Below are 18188 nucleotides of genomic sequence, written 5' to 3' on the forward strand. Positions count from 1 at the left end.
CTGCCTCTCTCACTTTGGAGGGTGAGTGGAGGTTTATTCTCTAAAGCTCCAAGGCAGAGTAAGGGACATGCAAACCATACAGAAAATGGGGATTGTCCATGCTTACACCAAAGGCCCAAAGCTCACAATCCCAGACCTCTTTGTTCAAATGGTTCCAAGATTGTTGGCAAAAAAGATCAGGAATCTCCAGGTGAGAAAGAGTCTAAAATCTCTACCACGCAGTTCTGTCTGCAGGAATGTTATTAAATCATTTATTACTCAGACACAGGGCTGATAATAAGATGGAGAGCTTTTAATTATTATATCAGAGCAATTGGAGTAAAAAGAGACTGTTGGACACACCGGAATATACATTCACTCCAACCTAGAGGGAAGTCAACAAACCCTCCATGCTTAATAATAAACATATAGCTAATAACAACCAGTAATCCTATGAAAGCTGTGAAGATCAGAAAAGAGAAAATGAACAGAATAAAGAAACTAAAGGAGAAAGAAGAAAAGATGCTCTGTCCTAAGGATATAAGAAACAATTTGTATGCCTAAAGCAACAGTAGCATGCTATTAAAAAGGAAAATAAAAAGTAGCTCTCTGCACAATAGAAAGTTGTTTCAGAAAGAGAGAACCTAGAAATCATAAGAGAAAAAATCACGAATAAATAAAAAGAAATGTACAGACCTGAATCACCTGTGTGAAAGTAAGCACCCAGCAAATGGAGGGAAATCGACACATTGGATGCCAGAGGATGTCCATGCCCAACAGGGAGTCAGATCCCCATGAGGAAGGCATGGGGGTAGGGAGCATGTGTTCCAACATAGGGTGGTAGGAAGTGCTCAGGTGAGTCACCACGGACATATAAGGGAAACCCCATGATGGTGGCCTGTCCCAGACACAGGGAGCAAACAGTTCAGGTTGGAGCAAGTGACCCATTAGCCAAATGGCCCACTACTGCTTCACAGTCTTCTAAAACCTGAGAACAGAACATATCAGACTCTATGCTGGGCTCAGCTTGTGGTGATGGAGCATTGACCAACCACACCCAGCAGCCAGGGGATGCATTTCACCTGTCAATATCAATCTCAGGCAGGGCGTGGAAATGCATGCCTATAATCCCAGCAGCTCTAGAGGTTGAGGCAGGAGGATCATGAGTTCAAAGCCAGCCTCAGCCATGGAGAGGTGACAAGCAACTCAGTGAGATCCTGTCTCTGAATAAATACAAAATAGGGCTAGGGATGTGGCTCAGTGGTCGAGTGCCCCTGAGTTCAATTGCTGCTATCCCATCCCCTGCAAAACAATCAGTCTTAATCCCCAAACCTAGAGTTAACACCACATGAGCTTAGAGTCAGAGAAGATAACTACAGATCCAGGGAAGATAGAATAAAAGAGAGGCCCAGAGAGGCAAAAAGCAAGTAATAATGTTACAGATGACAAGAAAGATACAGTGAATTCTTACTTAGTCTCACCTTTCAATGCAAAATTGTGTTTGTTCAAAAATGTGAGTAAAACTAGGATGTGCAATTAATGATTATGTGAAGAGTGAAGTCATCTGTATATAAATGCAATAAGGTTTTTTTTTTTTTTTTGACAACTTCATCCAAAGGGATATTCTTTTCCAAAGACATTTATCAATGAGTCATTTACTCTTATGCAACAATTATTTATATAATGAGCTTTAAGGTTTCTAGTTTATGCCAGTTCCAGGAAATATGACTTCAAGTATTTGCTAGAGTAGGTGACATACAGTAAGAGTGCAATTCATTATTTAACTTTTTTTGGTTGTGGTCATTAGACAAAGATACAAGATAAAGAAGAGAAAATAGCCACCATATGATTCTCTCCATAAAATCTTCAGGGAGATTCTATGACAGAAACTGATGTATTAAGAAGGAATGAAAGGCTACCCCAAAACTAAAACACCTCCAGACAGAAACACAACACTGTGGCCTTTAAGTCTAGTCAGAAGAGAGGCACTGCAGGTGAAAATGAATGGGGTCATCCCTGTGGCTTTTGTTTTTGATCACAAAGTAATGAACTATCTTAATTGGATTTCCCAAGTTTTTTTTTTTATTTCCCCTTACTTCATCCTGTCTGAAACAGTTGATTAGTGTGGACTGGAAGAGTTTCAGATTCCACACATCAGAGGAAACTGAACAACAGTCTCCAGTCATATATAATGGGAAGCCATTCTCAGGTTTCCAACAGAGAAATTGCACCCCAAAAGGCAATGTATTAAATTATGTCTTGGCAGGTTGAATGAAAATATCTGAAGGTGGGCACATGGCATCTGGAGTCTCCAGAAGTGACTCTGGGTTAGCTGCAATGGAAGGAAAGCCACCTTGATTTTACATGGTGTCCTGCACCCCTTCCTGGCCTGGGGTATGGGCTTCACCTGGCCTCCTATAATTTCCCTCTCCTTTCCTTCATTTCAAGTTTGAAAAGCATTTGAGAACTTTTGTAGTATTAACCTATCGCTATGACTGACACACAATGAAGAAGCGACTTCAAGGGGAGCCTGGCAGGTAGGAGCCATCTACAGAGGAAGTGTGAATCCAAAAGACAGTCTTCAGTGAGTGGGTAATCAGTCCCGGAAAAGAGCCCTTTACGGCCCGTGTTTGATCAGTGAGTTGGTTCCTAGATTTTCAATTGAAGCTGTATGAACAGAATTGAATTCAAAGATTTATACTGATTGTGAGGAACTGAAATAGCTGAGCGCGTGGAGCAGGAGTTGCTGAGTGATTACAAAGGTTTATAACAAAGACAGCGCTGGAGAGGGCGACAAAGAGGAGAGGATGTGGCTGGAGGAAGACACAGAGAGAGAGAACCTATGCTCAGGTTAACTATAGAGGAGGTAAAGTGGGTTAGGAGACAGAAAAGGCAGAGTAATGCCTTTGATGAGAAAGAATAGAAATGGGTGGAGGGAATGAAATGCAAGAAACCAGTGTTGGGAAGGTCGGACTTCAGGCCACACACATCAGAGAAACAGCTCATGACTCACAGGAATGGTGGGGGGGTCAGAAGCTCAGTGGGGCCCCATTGTATGTGAACAATCTCTGATACAGAAGGAGGGAGCTCTGTGTCCTCATTTCTAGTTGGTTTCCTTAAAAAGGGGGAAGAATAAGGCACTATCGCCACATTACACATCATAGAAGATACCCAACACAATTCCATTCCATCCTATTAAGTTCTCAAACCAGATTTTGTTAGATTGTGTTTAGCACTTTACATTGAAAAATTAACTAGGTGTCAGGGATGGATTTAAATTATTCTAAAAGTTGGGTTCATACCTTAAGGCATGATGAATCCAGGTACATAGGAAATATACTAGTTATTTTATAAAGAACTCAGAAAATTGCACTAGAGAAAATACTTCTAATTGAATTATGAATTAAAACTAATAACAATTACCTAATGGTTTATATACCCACTTCATTTGAAATGTGTTTTCTGATTAAAAGCCCCAAGGCATTAGTTGGACAATTAAAAAGTAAATAGTTTATAGCAAAAATACTGTTCAAACCACAGATAATGAGTTAGAGCCACGTAGGGAAGTTTTGATGATAATGAGAAGATGAAAATAAGAAATGCTTATTTCAGAAATGATGTAAAAATCATACTACAGAATCTCAACTAAAGAATGTTGGCCATTCACATATATGTGAGCTTGCAGACACACACACCCACAGGCTCTGAATTACACAGGCCTGGCTGAGAAGTCAAGCCCCACAGCTTACTCTATGTGTGACCTGGAACTTAATTTCTCTGAGCTTTACTCTAATTATCCAAATAATGGGAATAATAGTCACATTACCTACCTTAGGGGGTTGTTGTGAGTTATCGGATAAGTCAGTCTGTGTGATATGCCTGGCAATTAGTTTGCCTTCAATAATATACTTAGTTCTTAGTTCAAAATTTAAAAAAAAAAAAATCTTTAGCTCACATTTCTTAACATGTCAGGAATTCTCATTTCTAGCTGGTAAACAATGTTTATTTTGCTTATCTTTATTATCAAAATTTATTTTATCATAATAAGTTAAAACTGTATGACTCATAGTCAAGCTTGATATTTTACATACTAACCATGACATGTTCCTGACACCTAAGAGTGAAGACTGCTGGAATTATGAGTTTAATACAGAGGAACACAGGCAGGTGTGATAGGCAGAATTCTCAGGAGGCCTTTGAGATTTCTGCCACCAGGTAGATGAGTCCCGCTTACTGAATATGGGCGGGACCCGCAAATGGGGGTAGGGCCTTGCATAAGGAGGAGAGTCACTCATGGATGAAGCTACTATTTATGTCAAAGGTGAAGAGAGGCGTCAGATGTAAACAAGGTCTGTCATCAGTCAATTTTGAGTTAATCAAATGGGTGATTATCTGGGTAGGCATGACCTAACCAGGTGAATTCTGGAGGAGGGTCCATAGGCAAGATTCTTCAAGGGTGCTTGGATGCACCAAAGCTCCTGACTCTCGTGGATAGCTGGAAGACAAATATTCTAGCTGCAGAATGTTGTATTCTCCTCCTTGCTGTTCCGACCTTGTCTGGAGCATAGGTTACCCTGCAGTGATGGTCCATAAAGGAGAAATGGATAAAGATGAAATCCAGTTACTGGGTGAATGCTTCAACTCAGAGAAAGGAAAGGTCTCCCCCAAGTAGACCAGTCCTTCATTTTGTGTGTGCCCTTGACACATTGTCAACATTATGGCTTTGTTTTTCTAATTCCCCTTTGGGATCCATATAGGAAACCAATTAAATTCCTAATTGTACAGTCCTGGTCAAATGTGAGCAGCAACACAGCTTGCTTGTGCCAGGCTCCTGATCCACAGGAACTATGAGATAATGAAGCTGTTACTGCAAAGTTGCTAAGAAAATGAACATTATAGGGAAGGAAGCACTTGGGTGGTAGATAGGTTTACAGTGCTTTCTGCTACAGCCCAAGTACCATCCTGGTGACTCATTTCCGCCCCCCCCCCCCCCCCGCCCACACTGCACCACTGAAACTTGTGGGAGGCATAATAATAATAAAAATATTACTGAGTGGCAAGTACTTAGGAACTTGAGTAACAAGCTCTCTATAAATATTAGATTAAAAAGACATGAACAGCTTTTACCATTATAGAGGATAATAGAGTTTGATCAGCTAAATCCCAGGGCTTTATAAAGCACAAATTATGTAAACAAATTTAATGGCTTTTTGATAAAACTACAAAACTGGAGCTAGAACGAACGCAGGAAGTGTTCTTTATTTGGACGTTAAACTTCACGCGCTGGAGCACATATGCTTACTTAAATTTTAAAAAATTAAATATGAATGCAGAAATTTATAGAGGACATGAATTAGAGGAGAGAATAGTAAGGAAACATTACTTTTGGTTTAGGGGTATTCAGTTACGTTCCAAGGACAGTGGCAAGATCTAGCTTTATTAACATTATTATTGATTATTGGGCAACAAGAAGTAAGTGAAGCTTTATATATGAAAGCTCCAGGTTGTTAGTGAAAGGATATTTGTAAACTCCTGAAGAAAACAAAATGAATAAGCTAAAATGTTAGGAAAAAAACATACAGTGGAAAAAGGCAAATAATGGAAATGTAAGATAGCATACACTATTGAAAATTGTAACACCAAATTTTCAAAGTGTAGATAAGAATGGAGAAGGATGGCAAAGATAACCCATAGCCAAATTTCATACTATGCCCTAAGAGCTAAAATAGGAAACAAGACTTTGACTGTAGCTGAACAATGAGTTCTTCTACAAGGAATTCACTGAATCTCTTCTCAAAGTCAACTGTGTCGCTCTTGATCTGCTCTGCCTTGAGGGCAGCCCCCAATTTACAAGAGACATAGCTCAATCAATGTTCCTCCAATATGTCTCTTCAGGCTCCTTAGATGGCTGGTCACCACTCTTCCTGCATGGTAGTTGCTACTATTTTCAATACTTCTAAAATGCCACCAAATCTATGACATACTTTCACTCTTCATCCTCCAAATCGTTTTGATCATTCTTTAGGACCTCAGCAACCATCCCAACATCCACATGAATGACCCATTTGCCCCAAGTGCTCTCAACATACATGTCCTCTACCACCTTTGATTGTATACACCCATGTTCACCAATCCCGAAAATTCCACCTCAGACTAGATATAGAAACTATCCACTTCTCACCACCTAAGCAGTCCCCACCCTGTCCACGGAAGCATCTTATCCTCCTTGGATTTTTGTAGTAGCTTCAGACGGGTCCCCACACTTTCACTGCCTCTCCTACCACCCCAAGGATAGTTTTCAAATGCACACAAGATCTTATCCTTCTACTTGAAACATCTGCACGTCTTCCTGCAATTGAAAAATAATTGAAATAGTGAAAACCAAACTTTCTTCCTTCCTGCAGTCCTTACTGCTGGTCTGCTCTGACCCCTCTGTCTCATTTGGAGCCCTCCCTCAGTCTCTAGCCAGTGGCATTGCCATTCTTTGGAATGAATCAGTATCTTTTGTGTCTTGGGGCATTAATTTACAGGGCTCCTTTCTCTCCCCACCTGTTGGAGTGCTTTGTCTTCTTTGGTGGTTTAGAGTGTTGGGTGCCTACACACTTTCTCCAACACAGAGTGACCCTCTGCCAAGACTCCACAGACTATCTCAGACCATCATATCCTCCCATTCTCTTCCTTAACAAAGGTGTTTTGGAAATGGAACAGTACAAGTCAAGCTTTGTGGCATCACACTCTCTGGATGATGGTAAGTCCATGGTCTGTCAGAAGAAGGAAGGTTGATGGTTGGTTGGTCTGTAAAGCAAGATTCTTCAAGGGCGTTGGACATCAGTGCTCATAGCTATTCTGAATTGATAGAAGGAAAATATTCTAAATGCACAAAGCTCTTTAGTCCTCCTTACTGCTCAGACTGCATCTGGAGCCCTGGGTGGCACAGCAGAAGTGCTCTATAATGGAGACATGGATAAAGATGGGGTCCACATTTCTTAGTGAAGGCTTCAGTGTATAGAAAGAGAAGCTCTCCCCAAAGTAGAACATTCCTTCATTTTGTGCATGCCCTTGACACGGGAATTGTAAACCTTATGGTTTTGTTTTTCTAATTCTCCTTTGATAGGCATATAGGAAAACAACTAAATTTCTAATTGTACAGTCCTAGTCAGAATGCCCTGGATCTCCCTTGAATTTAATAGTTGCCTTTAATTGATTATAAATTTGTATATATTAAGAGAAGTCAAGATCAAGGGTCTTATAGAATAAAGTTCTTATAAAGTATGCTTGAGTTCTAGCAAGATTGAAATGAAGGTCAGGGCAGAGGGCCGAAGAACACTGACAGGTCTGCCAACCAGATAAATCATAGGTCAAGGTCCCCGCAAAAGGCTCCTTCTCTGGGGCATGCTTAGAGATTTTAGCATTGAAGGAAGTTTTTGGGGCGCCTGCTCCCATTTTCCTGTTCTCCACATGACTTCCACTCTGGGCACAAGCTCCTGTTGCTGTCCCTCTCCTTCTGCATCAGGCCTGGTATGACAGTTTGCATCTGGAATGAACCCCAAAATCTCATGTGCTAAAGTCTTGGCCCCAAGTGCTGCAGTGATCCGAGGCAGGGTTTTGGGAAGAGTGGATCTTGAGGGCTCTGACCTCATCAGTGGGCTAATCCCTTGAGGGCTGAATGGACCCCTGGGAGGTGCTAGCAACTGTAAGTGGTGAGAAAGAGTTGGAGAAAGTAGGTCACTGGGAACAGGCTCTGGAAGGGTATCTTTTTTTATCCCTAAACCCCTTCCTCTTTCTTTATTTCCTGGCTGCAGGGAACAGGATCGCTGACCTCTGCCACACTCTTATGCCATGAGGTTCTGCCTCACTTCAGGCCCAAAGCCATAGCCCCAGCTAATAGACCATGGATCGGAACCTCTGAAACTATGAGCCAAAATAAACCTTGCTTCCTCCAAGTTGTTTTTACCAGGTATTTGTCACAGCAACAAAAAGCTGAGTACCACACCTAGCTTCCTGATATTGCTGAAAACTTCTCCACTGGGGCCTACAGCCTGTCTCCAGTCCTGCTAAGAATTTTAAATTCTAGTTGCACGATCCCATTTCCACCGGAGTCCAACAGAACCAAAGTCTCCCGGGATGAACCCAAGAAATTTGTATAAAAAGAAAAAAAAAAAACAAATTTAATAAATGATTCTGAAGTATAGTCCGATTTAAATTATTAACCTCAAACAGATCTCAGTTTGAATTTTATTAGGATGATGTGCTCAATTATTTAACTCTTGACACCTTTGAAAATAATAATAGTACCTTATAACCAGATACTGTTTACTATGTATTAGACAATGTGTTAGGAATCGTCTGTATCCTATTTTATTTTGCTCATATAATAATGCTATAAGGTGGTGGTGGTTGTTGTTGTTGTTGTTAATATTATTATTATTATTATTATTAATATTATTAGTAATGGGGATTAAACTCAGGAATACTTAACCACTGAGCCACATCCCCAGCCCTTTTTAATATTTTATTTAGAGACAGCATCTCATTGAGTTACTCAGTGCCTCACTAAGTTGCTGAGGCTGGCTTTAAACTTGCAATTCTCCTGCCTCAGTCTCCCGAGCCGCTGGGATTACAGGCATGTGCCTTGGTACCTGGAAGGTATTACTTTTAATTCATTTTACAGAGAGAGAGATATCTGAGTTTAATATGGTTAATTGAGCTTAATATGGTTAATTAAGGTACCCAAGATCACACATCTAAGACTAATGGATTCAGGATACAAATACAGGTGTCTGCCTAAAGAATTGATGGTTCCTGTGTAGCAGTAGTCATCAGAAGCATCCTATAGCATCATGTGCCTCAGGAATTCTGGTTAAATCCTAATCCTCTCCTGGAGCCAGTAAACAGTGCCTGTCTCACACCCTTCTGGATTTTTGGAGGATAAAATGTTTCCAATGTCTTGTGGAAAATTTGCTCATATCTGAGAGATGTGTAGATCATACACACTGCTCTGGGAGTTTACCACAACCCCCAATCTCATTTCATAGCCCTGAAATTTAATATGGAACTGAAGGAAAAACTAGGTTTTCTCTATGAATAAATTTCACAAAAGCTTCAGGTTATCTTTGCTATTGCCAGAAAGGGATCTCAGTACACAGAAAGGTTGGTTCTGAAGTCATGGAGAAGAGAGTCTGCAGTGGTCTGGAAATTTCCACCAACACGAGCAGGGAGGATATTTAAGCAGGGACGCTAAATTTCCCTTGTATACTTACTAGGACAGGCTGCTTCGTGGGTCAGTTCTTTCTGGGCACCTTCAACTTTGCAATTTCACTTTGTGGTGCTTTCCCCGTATTTGCTGACTTTTTAAATGTTAATTATTAATTGTTCAAGTCAAAGATAGACTTAAAAAAAATACAGCATCCAAAGGCTTCATTTCTTTGGAAATACCTGTCAGCATTTTACCTAACAAATCCAGCCATGTTTAACTCACTAGATATTGTGGCAAGAATACAGCACCGAAGACACAAACCACCCATGGAACTATTAATTCTCGACATATAGGAAAGCCATCTTTATAAAGCATAAATATAACACAGTTACCTGTCATGTTGCAGTAAACTTTCAGAGGCCCCAGAGGTCCACTGCCATCAGGATCTATCCAGTAGTAATTTGACGTCTGGCCTAGGTGTTTGTATGCTTCGCAGGAAGGCTCGTAGATAGCTAGGGAAAAAAAAAAGAATATATCCTCCATGAACAACAGCGCTGGACCAGGGCTCCCCAGACAATGACCTGAACGCAGCAGGGAGGGGCAGCCCCAGGTGAGAAGAGCATTCTCTTCCTCTAAATTGAAATTCATCACTTGTTTTTTTCTTTATGAATATTTCTGACCTAACAAACAAGATGGAAAGTTTCTGGTATGGCTTTCCATTTGGGGAAAGGACAAAAATGATCAGTAGACTGCTAAACAAATGTGATGTTTGTTTTATGGGGGCTCCTGACCATTAAAATTATTTAATTTATACTTATTTATAGCTATGCTCTTTTCACCTTGTAGGACTTTATTTTGAAAGGTCATGCATCTTGGCTGCCCTGTTGGGCTATCAACTAAGTGATCAGAGGAGTGTCCTCTCCCTCCCACTATCTCTCTCTCTCTCTCTCTCTCTCTCTCTCTCTCACACACACACACACACACACACATAAATTTTTTGCTTAGTTAATATAAAAATTTTTGCAAATTTTATGTGATTTCTAATCTTCCTTTATCTCAGACAAAAAGGAAGAATTTTCCTGATTCATTTTATTTGTTTCAGGTTCTTTAATGACATGACATCTTGTTTGTGTTGAAAGCTGACATTCTTGTAACTAAATTACAGGTTCTGTTCCATCATTTTCCCTTTTGTTCCCATGCCTGTGACACAGTTTCCTCTCCTCACTGAGGCTGTTTCTAGGTATAGAAAGGACATTTCATTCTGTAGTGACACCATCTAGAACCCTAGAGACGCGCACGTTTCTCAACAGCTCCACGTGGACATTTATGGAGAGTATGAATGATCTCACAAAGCTAAAGACGATTTCCCTGGCCCCAAGGGGTGGCACTGTTTTGTCTACCTCGAATCATCCTCCTGAGAGCTGCTCTATCTTAAATCATGAAATCTGGGGAATGAGTTGAGACCTCCCTTTTCCGCCTTCTACAAATCCTTTCTGCCTCCTTTGGTTTTCTGTGGCTTCCTCTCTCCAAGGATGTCAGACCTCCTTAGACCTCCACTCTGTTTCACTGTAACAGCACGAGACTAAGGCATTTCCAGAACTATTAGATTACCTCATTCCTCCCACCCTCCCTCCTTTCTGCAGTTACTGAGCATCTGTGATGTGTGGGCAGTGTTTCAGGCTCTGCGGGTCCAGCTGTGCACAGACCAGACAGGAGGCCTCTGGAGCAGGGTGGTCTCACCAACCCTTTGGGTATTACTTATGCACAAAGTGCTACTGGAAGAGAAGGTGGCTTGACACATCAACAGAGCCCATCGTCTTTTGTCCCAGTGTTAATCATTAACAGGCCTATGTGCAGTGTCTAATTTAGACAACAAATTATATTTTTCCTTTAGTTTTGAATGCCACACCAAAGAAAATATTGCAATAAGAGGCAAGGGGGAAATATTTTTAAACTCTTAGCAGGAAGATGCCATAATTAGGTATGGGTTTTAAAAAGAAACATCTGTGGAGCAAAATGATAGATTCAGGGGAAGTGACTCAAGGCAAAGGGCACCCTGTTGGTATTGCCAGAGGCCAGCGGAAAGGTGACCAGCACTTGGAGAAAGCTACACAGAAAGGATGAAGCCGATGGGACTGACTCAAATGTTTTTAAGATCAAAAGGTCTCAAAGTCCAATTAGAAGTAAGTGACTGGGAATAAAGGGGAGTAGGAATGACTAAACCCTCAACCTCTGCAAATAAAGTAGCTGCCTTATTAATTGCTGACAACCTCTCTCCAGATAATTAAAAATTTTGTCCATTTCAAAATAATCCAGAATGTCTAATTCAACTTCTAAGCCTTCCTCTCAGTCCCTATGGCCAACCTGCCATTAAAACCTTTCTTCTTTCTTTTCTGATATTTAATAATCAATCACTCTCGTTTACTCCTGCCACGACTCTGGCCCTTTTCCTTATCATCTGGCTGAACATTTGCCCTATTTGTTGGTTTTTCTACTCAACTACCTCTACCAAAGTGTGTTTTTTGACTGTTAGTCTAGCCTTAAAATATCACTTTCATTATGTTCAAAAGTGGAATGTTTCTTCAGTATTTATGATATCCCAGATCATCATCTATGAATATAAGGATTGTTGTGATGGTCCTTCTAGGCTGCTGTGGCCTTCCAATAACAATCCTGTGGCCTGGTCGTGCAGATTTGCTTCGTGACCTTGACTAGCTCTCGCTACAACATGCTACAAGCCTCTTTGTCAGTCTATACAACTTCTGGGAGTCATCAATTAAGCCTAAAGGGGTATGAAGCATGGCTCTGCAGTCTGTAGACAGATTTAGGTCCAAATTCTGACTCCACAAAATGCTACTTACATAATGTTGCTAAAATGATTGACCCTTTAGCCTTGCTGACGAGGAGGTACGATAAGTATGCTATAGTGGCATTAGGAGGGACAGGAGAAATAATCCACATCAGTTGCTTAACCTAGGATCCCACCCATGGCAAACTAATAGGTAGCGTTTGGGGCATTATTATTATTAGCAATCTGATATTTGTTATTTAGGTCCTACTCAAATTCCTTCTTCTTAAGGAGAGTCTCCCTGGTCAATGTGCCTCTTTCTGCATAATCCAGAGCACTCATTGCTTATTTCATGGATTGGCAATCATAGTTGAATATAGTTGACTTAGGACTTGACTGTTTATTGAGTTTTATCTTTGAAATTTTTATTTCCCAATAAGACTGTGAATCACCAGGAAGACAGGGTCTGTAAAATGTCTTTCTTTTCTACTCCATTTGATCTAACAAGATAGACGAGTTTTTAGGAAGGATATCAGAACTGAACTTAAAATTTGCCTATTTTTTATCCTATTCTGATTTTGGTAAAAGGATTGTTAGTTGGCTTAAGCAGAAGTGTTTGCATAGGAAACTTGATTGAATGATAATAAGCAAAGCTAACTACTTATTGCATTTGCAGGTGAGTACACAGGACTTTAGCCAGGGCTGTAGCCCCTCACCCAACAGATGAATGGGTAGTAGATACTGGAGGCAAGCGGATGTGGGAAATCTCACTAGTCAAGCATCTCCTGTTCTTTTCTTCCAAGGATGACAATTATTCTGTTTGTCTTTAACCTACGGCAGATTTGCTTTTGCTTCATCCACCCACATGGAAAGGCAAGTATTTCAGTCCAAACTTTCTGCATGTGTTAAAATCATCTGGAGAGCTTATTAAAACAGGGATTCCTGACCTTGCCCGGAAGAGCCTGACTCGGTAGACAATTTGCAGTTATAAGGGCTCCCAAGTGTTGTTGGTCTTCAGACCACATTTTGAGCATCCTGGTCCTAATACAGAAAAAAAATATTATACTCAAGAAGGGTGAGTAGATTTTTAAATTCGTATTTAAATACCCAGGAAAAATAGGTCACTGAAAAACAATACTGTAAAACTTTAACTACAGCAAAGTTAGAAAGTCATCCCACTTCTCTTCAAATAATCAAAACTTGATGAGACACAAAACCTTAAATGAAAAATGTCCAGAAAACATGTGCTTGTATAAATGCACAGAAAAACATTTGGAATGAAATGCATCAAAACAGTCACACTGATTTCTTTTGAGCAATAATATTTGGGTGATTTCTCATTGGTTCTTTTCAGTTATATATGTCAAAAGGATTTATTTTGACATCACTATACAAGCATGGAATATAATTTGTTCTAATTTATTCCCCAGTACTCCCCCCATTCCCTTTCCTCTAATCTACCTTTCTTTCTGCTATTTGCCTATAGAGTTTTTGTGGGTTTTTTTGTTTTGTTTTTAATCGTGTCTTGGTAGATGTACATGATGGTGAGATTCACCATGGTATATTTATATATGTACAAGGAAAGTTGTGTCAGATTTATTCCATTACCTCTTCCTACACGATCCCCACCCCTTCCCCTCAATCCCCTTTGTCTCCTCCACTGATCTTCCTTCTATTATTTTTTAGCCCCCACCTCCTTATTTTGGATGAGCTTCCTCATACAAACTTTTCAGACTTTCTGCATATCCACATCACTTTATAAATGTGCAAGTTATTTTACTATTAAATTATGCCTTCAAAACATGGATTTGGATTCATGACACTGAGGTAAAATGGTAAAAACTGTTGATATAGCAAACTTGCATTTATTTTAAAATCTCAACAAAAAAAAATGAAATTTGAGTGCAAATCTTCTTTCTGTCCTGTACTACCTGGAAACATTCCTTACCCTAGTTTTCTCTATCAGAAAATGAAGGTCATGATACCTCCTTCACCAAGTTATTGTGAAGATCAAATGAAATCATAGAATTCATAAGCTAAAAAGTACTGGATATATTTAAATGATTATGCTGAGAAGGAGCTAATGAAAGTATTTCTCCTGCATGGCTCAGCCAGGTAACTCTCTTTCTAGTAGAGTCCTAGACAGATTGCACAATTTTTGCACATTGAGCTACAGAAGATGAAAGAGCACAGGGGCTAAGGCAGTAGCTCCTGAAGAAAGGAGTCGACCCATCGTCAATAACAGGGTATCGCCGGGTAGACTGCTGAGGAACAGAAAGACAATGGGGCTGATGGCAAAATAAATAGATGAATCAAGCCCATTGATTTATTGGTAAAGTAATTTTTCTCTGTTGCAGCTCCAAGTCTCAAGTAACAGGTCTCATATTATTCTATATATTCATAAATAAGTCTCATTTTTTTTCAGAACTATTACTACTGAACACATCAGATTGAATTTCATACCAGGTAAAAATCAAAGTGACAAATCCTACGTATCTTATTCATTTCCACAAAATATGAATTTTGTCTGTGTGATACCATATAGAGTACAATGGGAAATGGTAAAGTACTACTACTGTATGAGTTTCCTATGGCTGCGGTAACAAATGACCAGACACCAGACACTGACTGAGTCTATCTTAGGTTGCTGGAGATAATAGTATAGCTAATAATAATGACACAGTTCTGTTTCTTAGGTTTAAAGTAGAGTTCACTAGGCCAAATTCAAGGTGTCATCTGCATCTTGCTCCTTCTACAAACTCCAGGGAAGAATCTGCCTTCTTGCCCTGTGCAGGTTCTAGAGGCTGCACATGCACTGTGGCTCATTGCTGTGTTCCTCCGTCTTCAAAGCCAGCACTGACTGGTGTGATACCCTTGACCTGCCTCACTCTGCTTCTCTGTTTACATTGCCCTGTCTCTTTCTCTGACTCTCTCAAGGAGCACTGTGATTATGCTGGGCTCACATAAGTTATCTGGGATAATCTTTTAAAGTCAAAGCCTTAACTTAGTCACAGTGTCCCTTTGCTATGTAAGGTGATGAATGTACAACTATGATGTGCGCATCATAGTTTAGAACATGGACATCTGGAGAGGGGCACTGTTTCATCTATCACAACTATATGAAAATAATACATTTGCTCTATTCAAAGAAAAACTTTTATGAACCACCTAATACATCTCCAGTGCTGCTTATTAGTAAAAGAAAAACTTAAGTTGACGAAGAAAGAAAGAAAAATAAAGTCATGTTTTTGCACCGAGCTTTAAAGCTCCATGTGGCCTTCAAGGTTCTCGTCACCGGCAGAACAATGAACTACACGTCCAACCTCTGCTCACCCAGGCCAGCCAAGGACAAGCAGGGAGAGATGCTGTGAAGGTGTTGAGAGCCACAGCCGAAGGGGCCCCAGCAAACTTTCAGACTGCCAGCTGATGATTGGCTCACAGCGGCCCCAGCAACTTCTAGCTGATTGGCTCCTCTGCGGTGATGCTCATTGGGCTGTTTCCCTGCCCTTTCAGACCACAGAGCTGCTCACTGGGGGACTTTTTTGGCTCCGCCCACGCGAACCAGCCAATTGGCCTCAAGAGCAGGAGGAGTGGGGGAGGTTGAGAGGCTTGTGGGAAGCCAGTGGTGGCAGTTGGGCTCTGAGGGTTTTTCCTGAGGAGCTGTTTTGTTTGGCGTGTGTGGTTCTAAAAATAAAGTTCGTTTCTTTGACACGTGGCTCCTGAATTGTGCCCAGCCAGACTGCGGCATTTGGTGGCCCGTACGGGGAACGAACCCGCAAACTTGGCTTTATCAGCACCAACCTCTGCTCACCCAGGCCAGCCAAGGACAGGCAGGGAGAGATGCTGTGAAGGCACATTCTGGCCCCAGGCCTCTGCAGGATAGCCCAGTCACCCACACAGAGAAGAGAGCAAAGGTTTTGGAACCAAGATGTGCAACAGGCCTGATGTACCGGGAAGTGAAGCATCCATTAAGGAACAGTGTCACAGGAGGCCAGGGTCAAGGGGAACCAGAGCTGCATGGATGCCAATGAGCTAGGAGGGTTCTTCCACCTCTAACGCGGCTCACTTTGAGAAAAGCAACTGAGCTCTGATGATCACTAGAAGCAGACATGGATTAACCATTCCAGAACATTAATCACAAGTCAAAGTGAACACATCCATAAAGGTTATGTGTGGAGCATCACTGTCTTCCTGATTGCAAGAGGAGGGAAAGCTCACCTAAAGAATTCAGTAGCAAACTGGGGAAAGCCACAACATGACTTCCTACTTCCTTTGCTAATAAATAACACAAGATGACATTTTGAGAATCAGTAGTTTATGGACGACCTCATTTTCCTTTTCTGTAGAGGAGGCAATCACATGCTTAATACACACTTGTATACAGGTGCTGTTGGAATCTGCTTACAAATGCTGAAATGTGATGCTGGTTTTCCAGAGACTGCATCCCTGAATGAATAAAGAAAAACTTTGATGCAAAATGTGGGCTTACCAGGAAACTAGTGTATGTGGGCATTTTGGGGTGGGTGGTATTCAATGGGATGCTCTCTGGGGCCCTTCTCATTTTGATTCCTTTTTATTCACTAAGCCACTTTCTAAACTTAACCTGACTTTCAACACCAAGTTTCTCCATTGGAAAGAGCTATTTCTCACTGGAAACCATGTAACTGACTTTCTCATCTCAATTAGGCTCTAGTGCATTTGTTTAGAGAATCTAGGGCTCTCACAACCTGATTATCCCTGTTAAGGTCACAACTGAGATTTGTGTACAACCAAGATGGAAGTCCTGAAAGGCAGCAATGACCTAGAGACCTCTCTAGCTGAAAAATCCCTATTTTTAGGATCATACAATTATTTTTAATTAGCACAGCCTAAGATTCACAATTGCTAAGTCCTCATTAACACTTGAACATTAAACTCCCATGTCCTGTCTCTTCAGATTTTGTTTGTAAAGCTTGAATGAATGCCCTGAGGAAACCATGTTCTTTCCCCTGGGGCCGGTTGTCTCATTGTTGGCACACAGCAAATGATGGCAGTGGAGAGAGTGTGGGTTTAAACCCAGATATTCCAAATGCTAATATTGCATGAAAAATCTTTCCATTCATATAATTTCTGTATGGGATGTATTCACTATAGCACCCTACTGGGTTCATTCACCTGTCCAAATCTAAACAGAGGGGTAATTGAAAGACCAGATTTAATTTTTTGTTAAAAGGACAACAGCTTGTACTTCTCTTAATTGACAAGTCCTTCAGAAGAATTTTTTTTTTAAATTGGAGCAAAATATAGTTATTATTTCATTTTAATTCTCCCCATTTCTTGTTCCCACTAACTTCTGCTGTTTGATCCACTTCAAATGCCTCCAATATTTATAATGTCTCCAAGGTACTGCTTTAAGAAAAATAATAATCTATATTTTCACAATGCTAGCCACAAAACTAGAATTCTTTGTCTCTGTATCACTGTGGCTTCCATATTCCTTAGTGACATCAATATCCATTTTTTATATCCTTTGACCTTCACTTCGCAGAATATCAAATTGCCCTGTATCAACTCTATTTGCATTTCATTCATTATTACTTTTAGGTCATAGAGGACTACAAGGTGTACAGCGCCTACAAAACAAAATAAACATACTGAAAACTAATGTTTCTTTATTTTAATAGGTCACCTTGACAGAGCTCAGCTTGACCCTCTGTGTCACTTACACATATCCTATAAAATTTGCTTGAGTTATCTCTTTGCTCCATCTACTTAATTTTCCCTTTCCATCTCTAACCTTCTCACTCTCATTTCACTTTTCAATCTCATCTCACCAGTGATGAGACTAACAACATCCACTCAAACTGTGTTGGCACCTGTAATTCCCTCCTTTAGAATAACCATTTCTTGGTGGAAGGAAGATGGCAGCGAGGGGAGTGCATTGCCCCCATGTGCTGCTTCACTGTGTGGGAGTATGACAAGTCAGGACGGCTAAAGGATATCTTGTTAGGAATTTCCAGCAATAGTGGGGTGCTCCGGAACCTGGAGGAAGGATTTCCATCGCACGAGGATCAGCTACGGGGACTCAAACGCGAGAGGTTTGTCGCACGGAGGGTAACACTGCTTATTCAGCAAATCGCCCCGCGGCTAGAATCTGCAGCGTGCGCTGGGATAGAGACGCAGGGTTACAGCGCTGCAGTTTCTGCCAGCCGCGCAAGCACCGTACTCAGGGCTGAATTCTGGGTT

At 40.8% G+C, this 18188-nt stretch overlaps 1 protein-coding gene across 1 annotated transcript in view; it reads right to left on the reverse strand.

Annotated features, from left to right (window-relative positions):
• The window catches only part of Cntnap2 (contactin associated protein 2), a 1323006-nt gene that overhangs the window by 670882 nt on the left and 633936 nt on the right, over positions 1 to 18188 (reverse strand). Inside the window, exon 12 of the mRNA XM_071605412.1 lies at positions 9568 to 9687. Within this exon, the coding sequence (XP_071461513.1) occupies positions 9568 to 9687 (120 nt within the window). The remainder of the gene's footprint in view (positions 1 to 9567; positions 9688 to 18188) is intronic.

This window comes from Marmota flaviventris, chromosome 1 (assembly GCF_047511675.1).
Source record: "Marmota flaviventris isolate mMarFla1 chromosome 1, mMarFla1.hap1, whole genome shotgun sequence".
Taxonomy (NCBI): domain Eukaryota; kingdom Metazoa; phylum Chordata; class Mammalia; order Rodentia; family Sciuridae; genus Marmota; species Marmota flaviventris.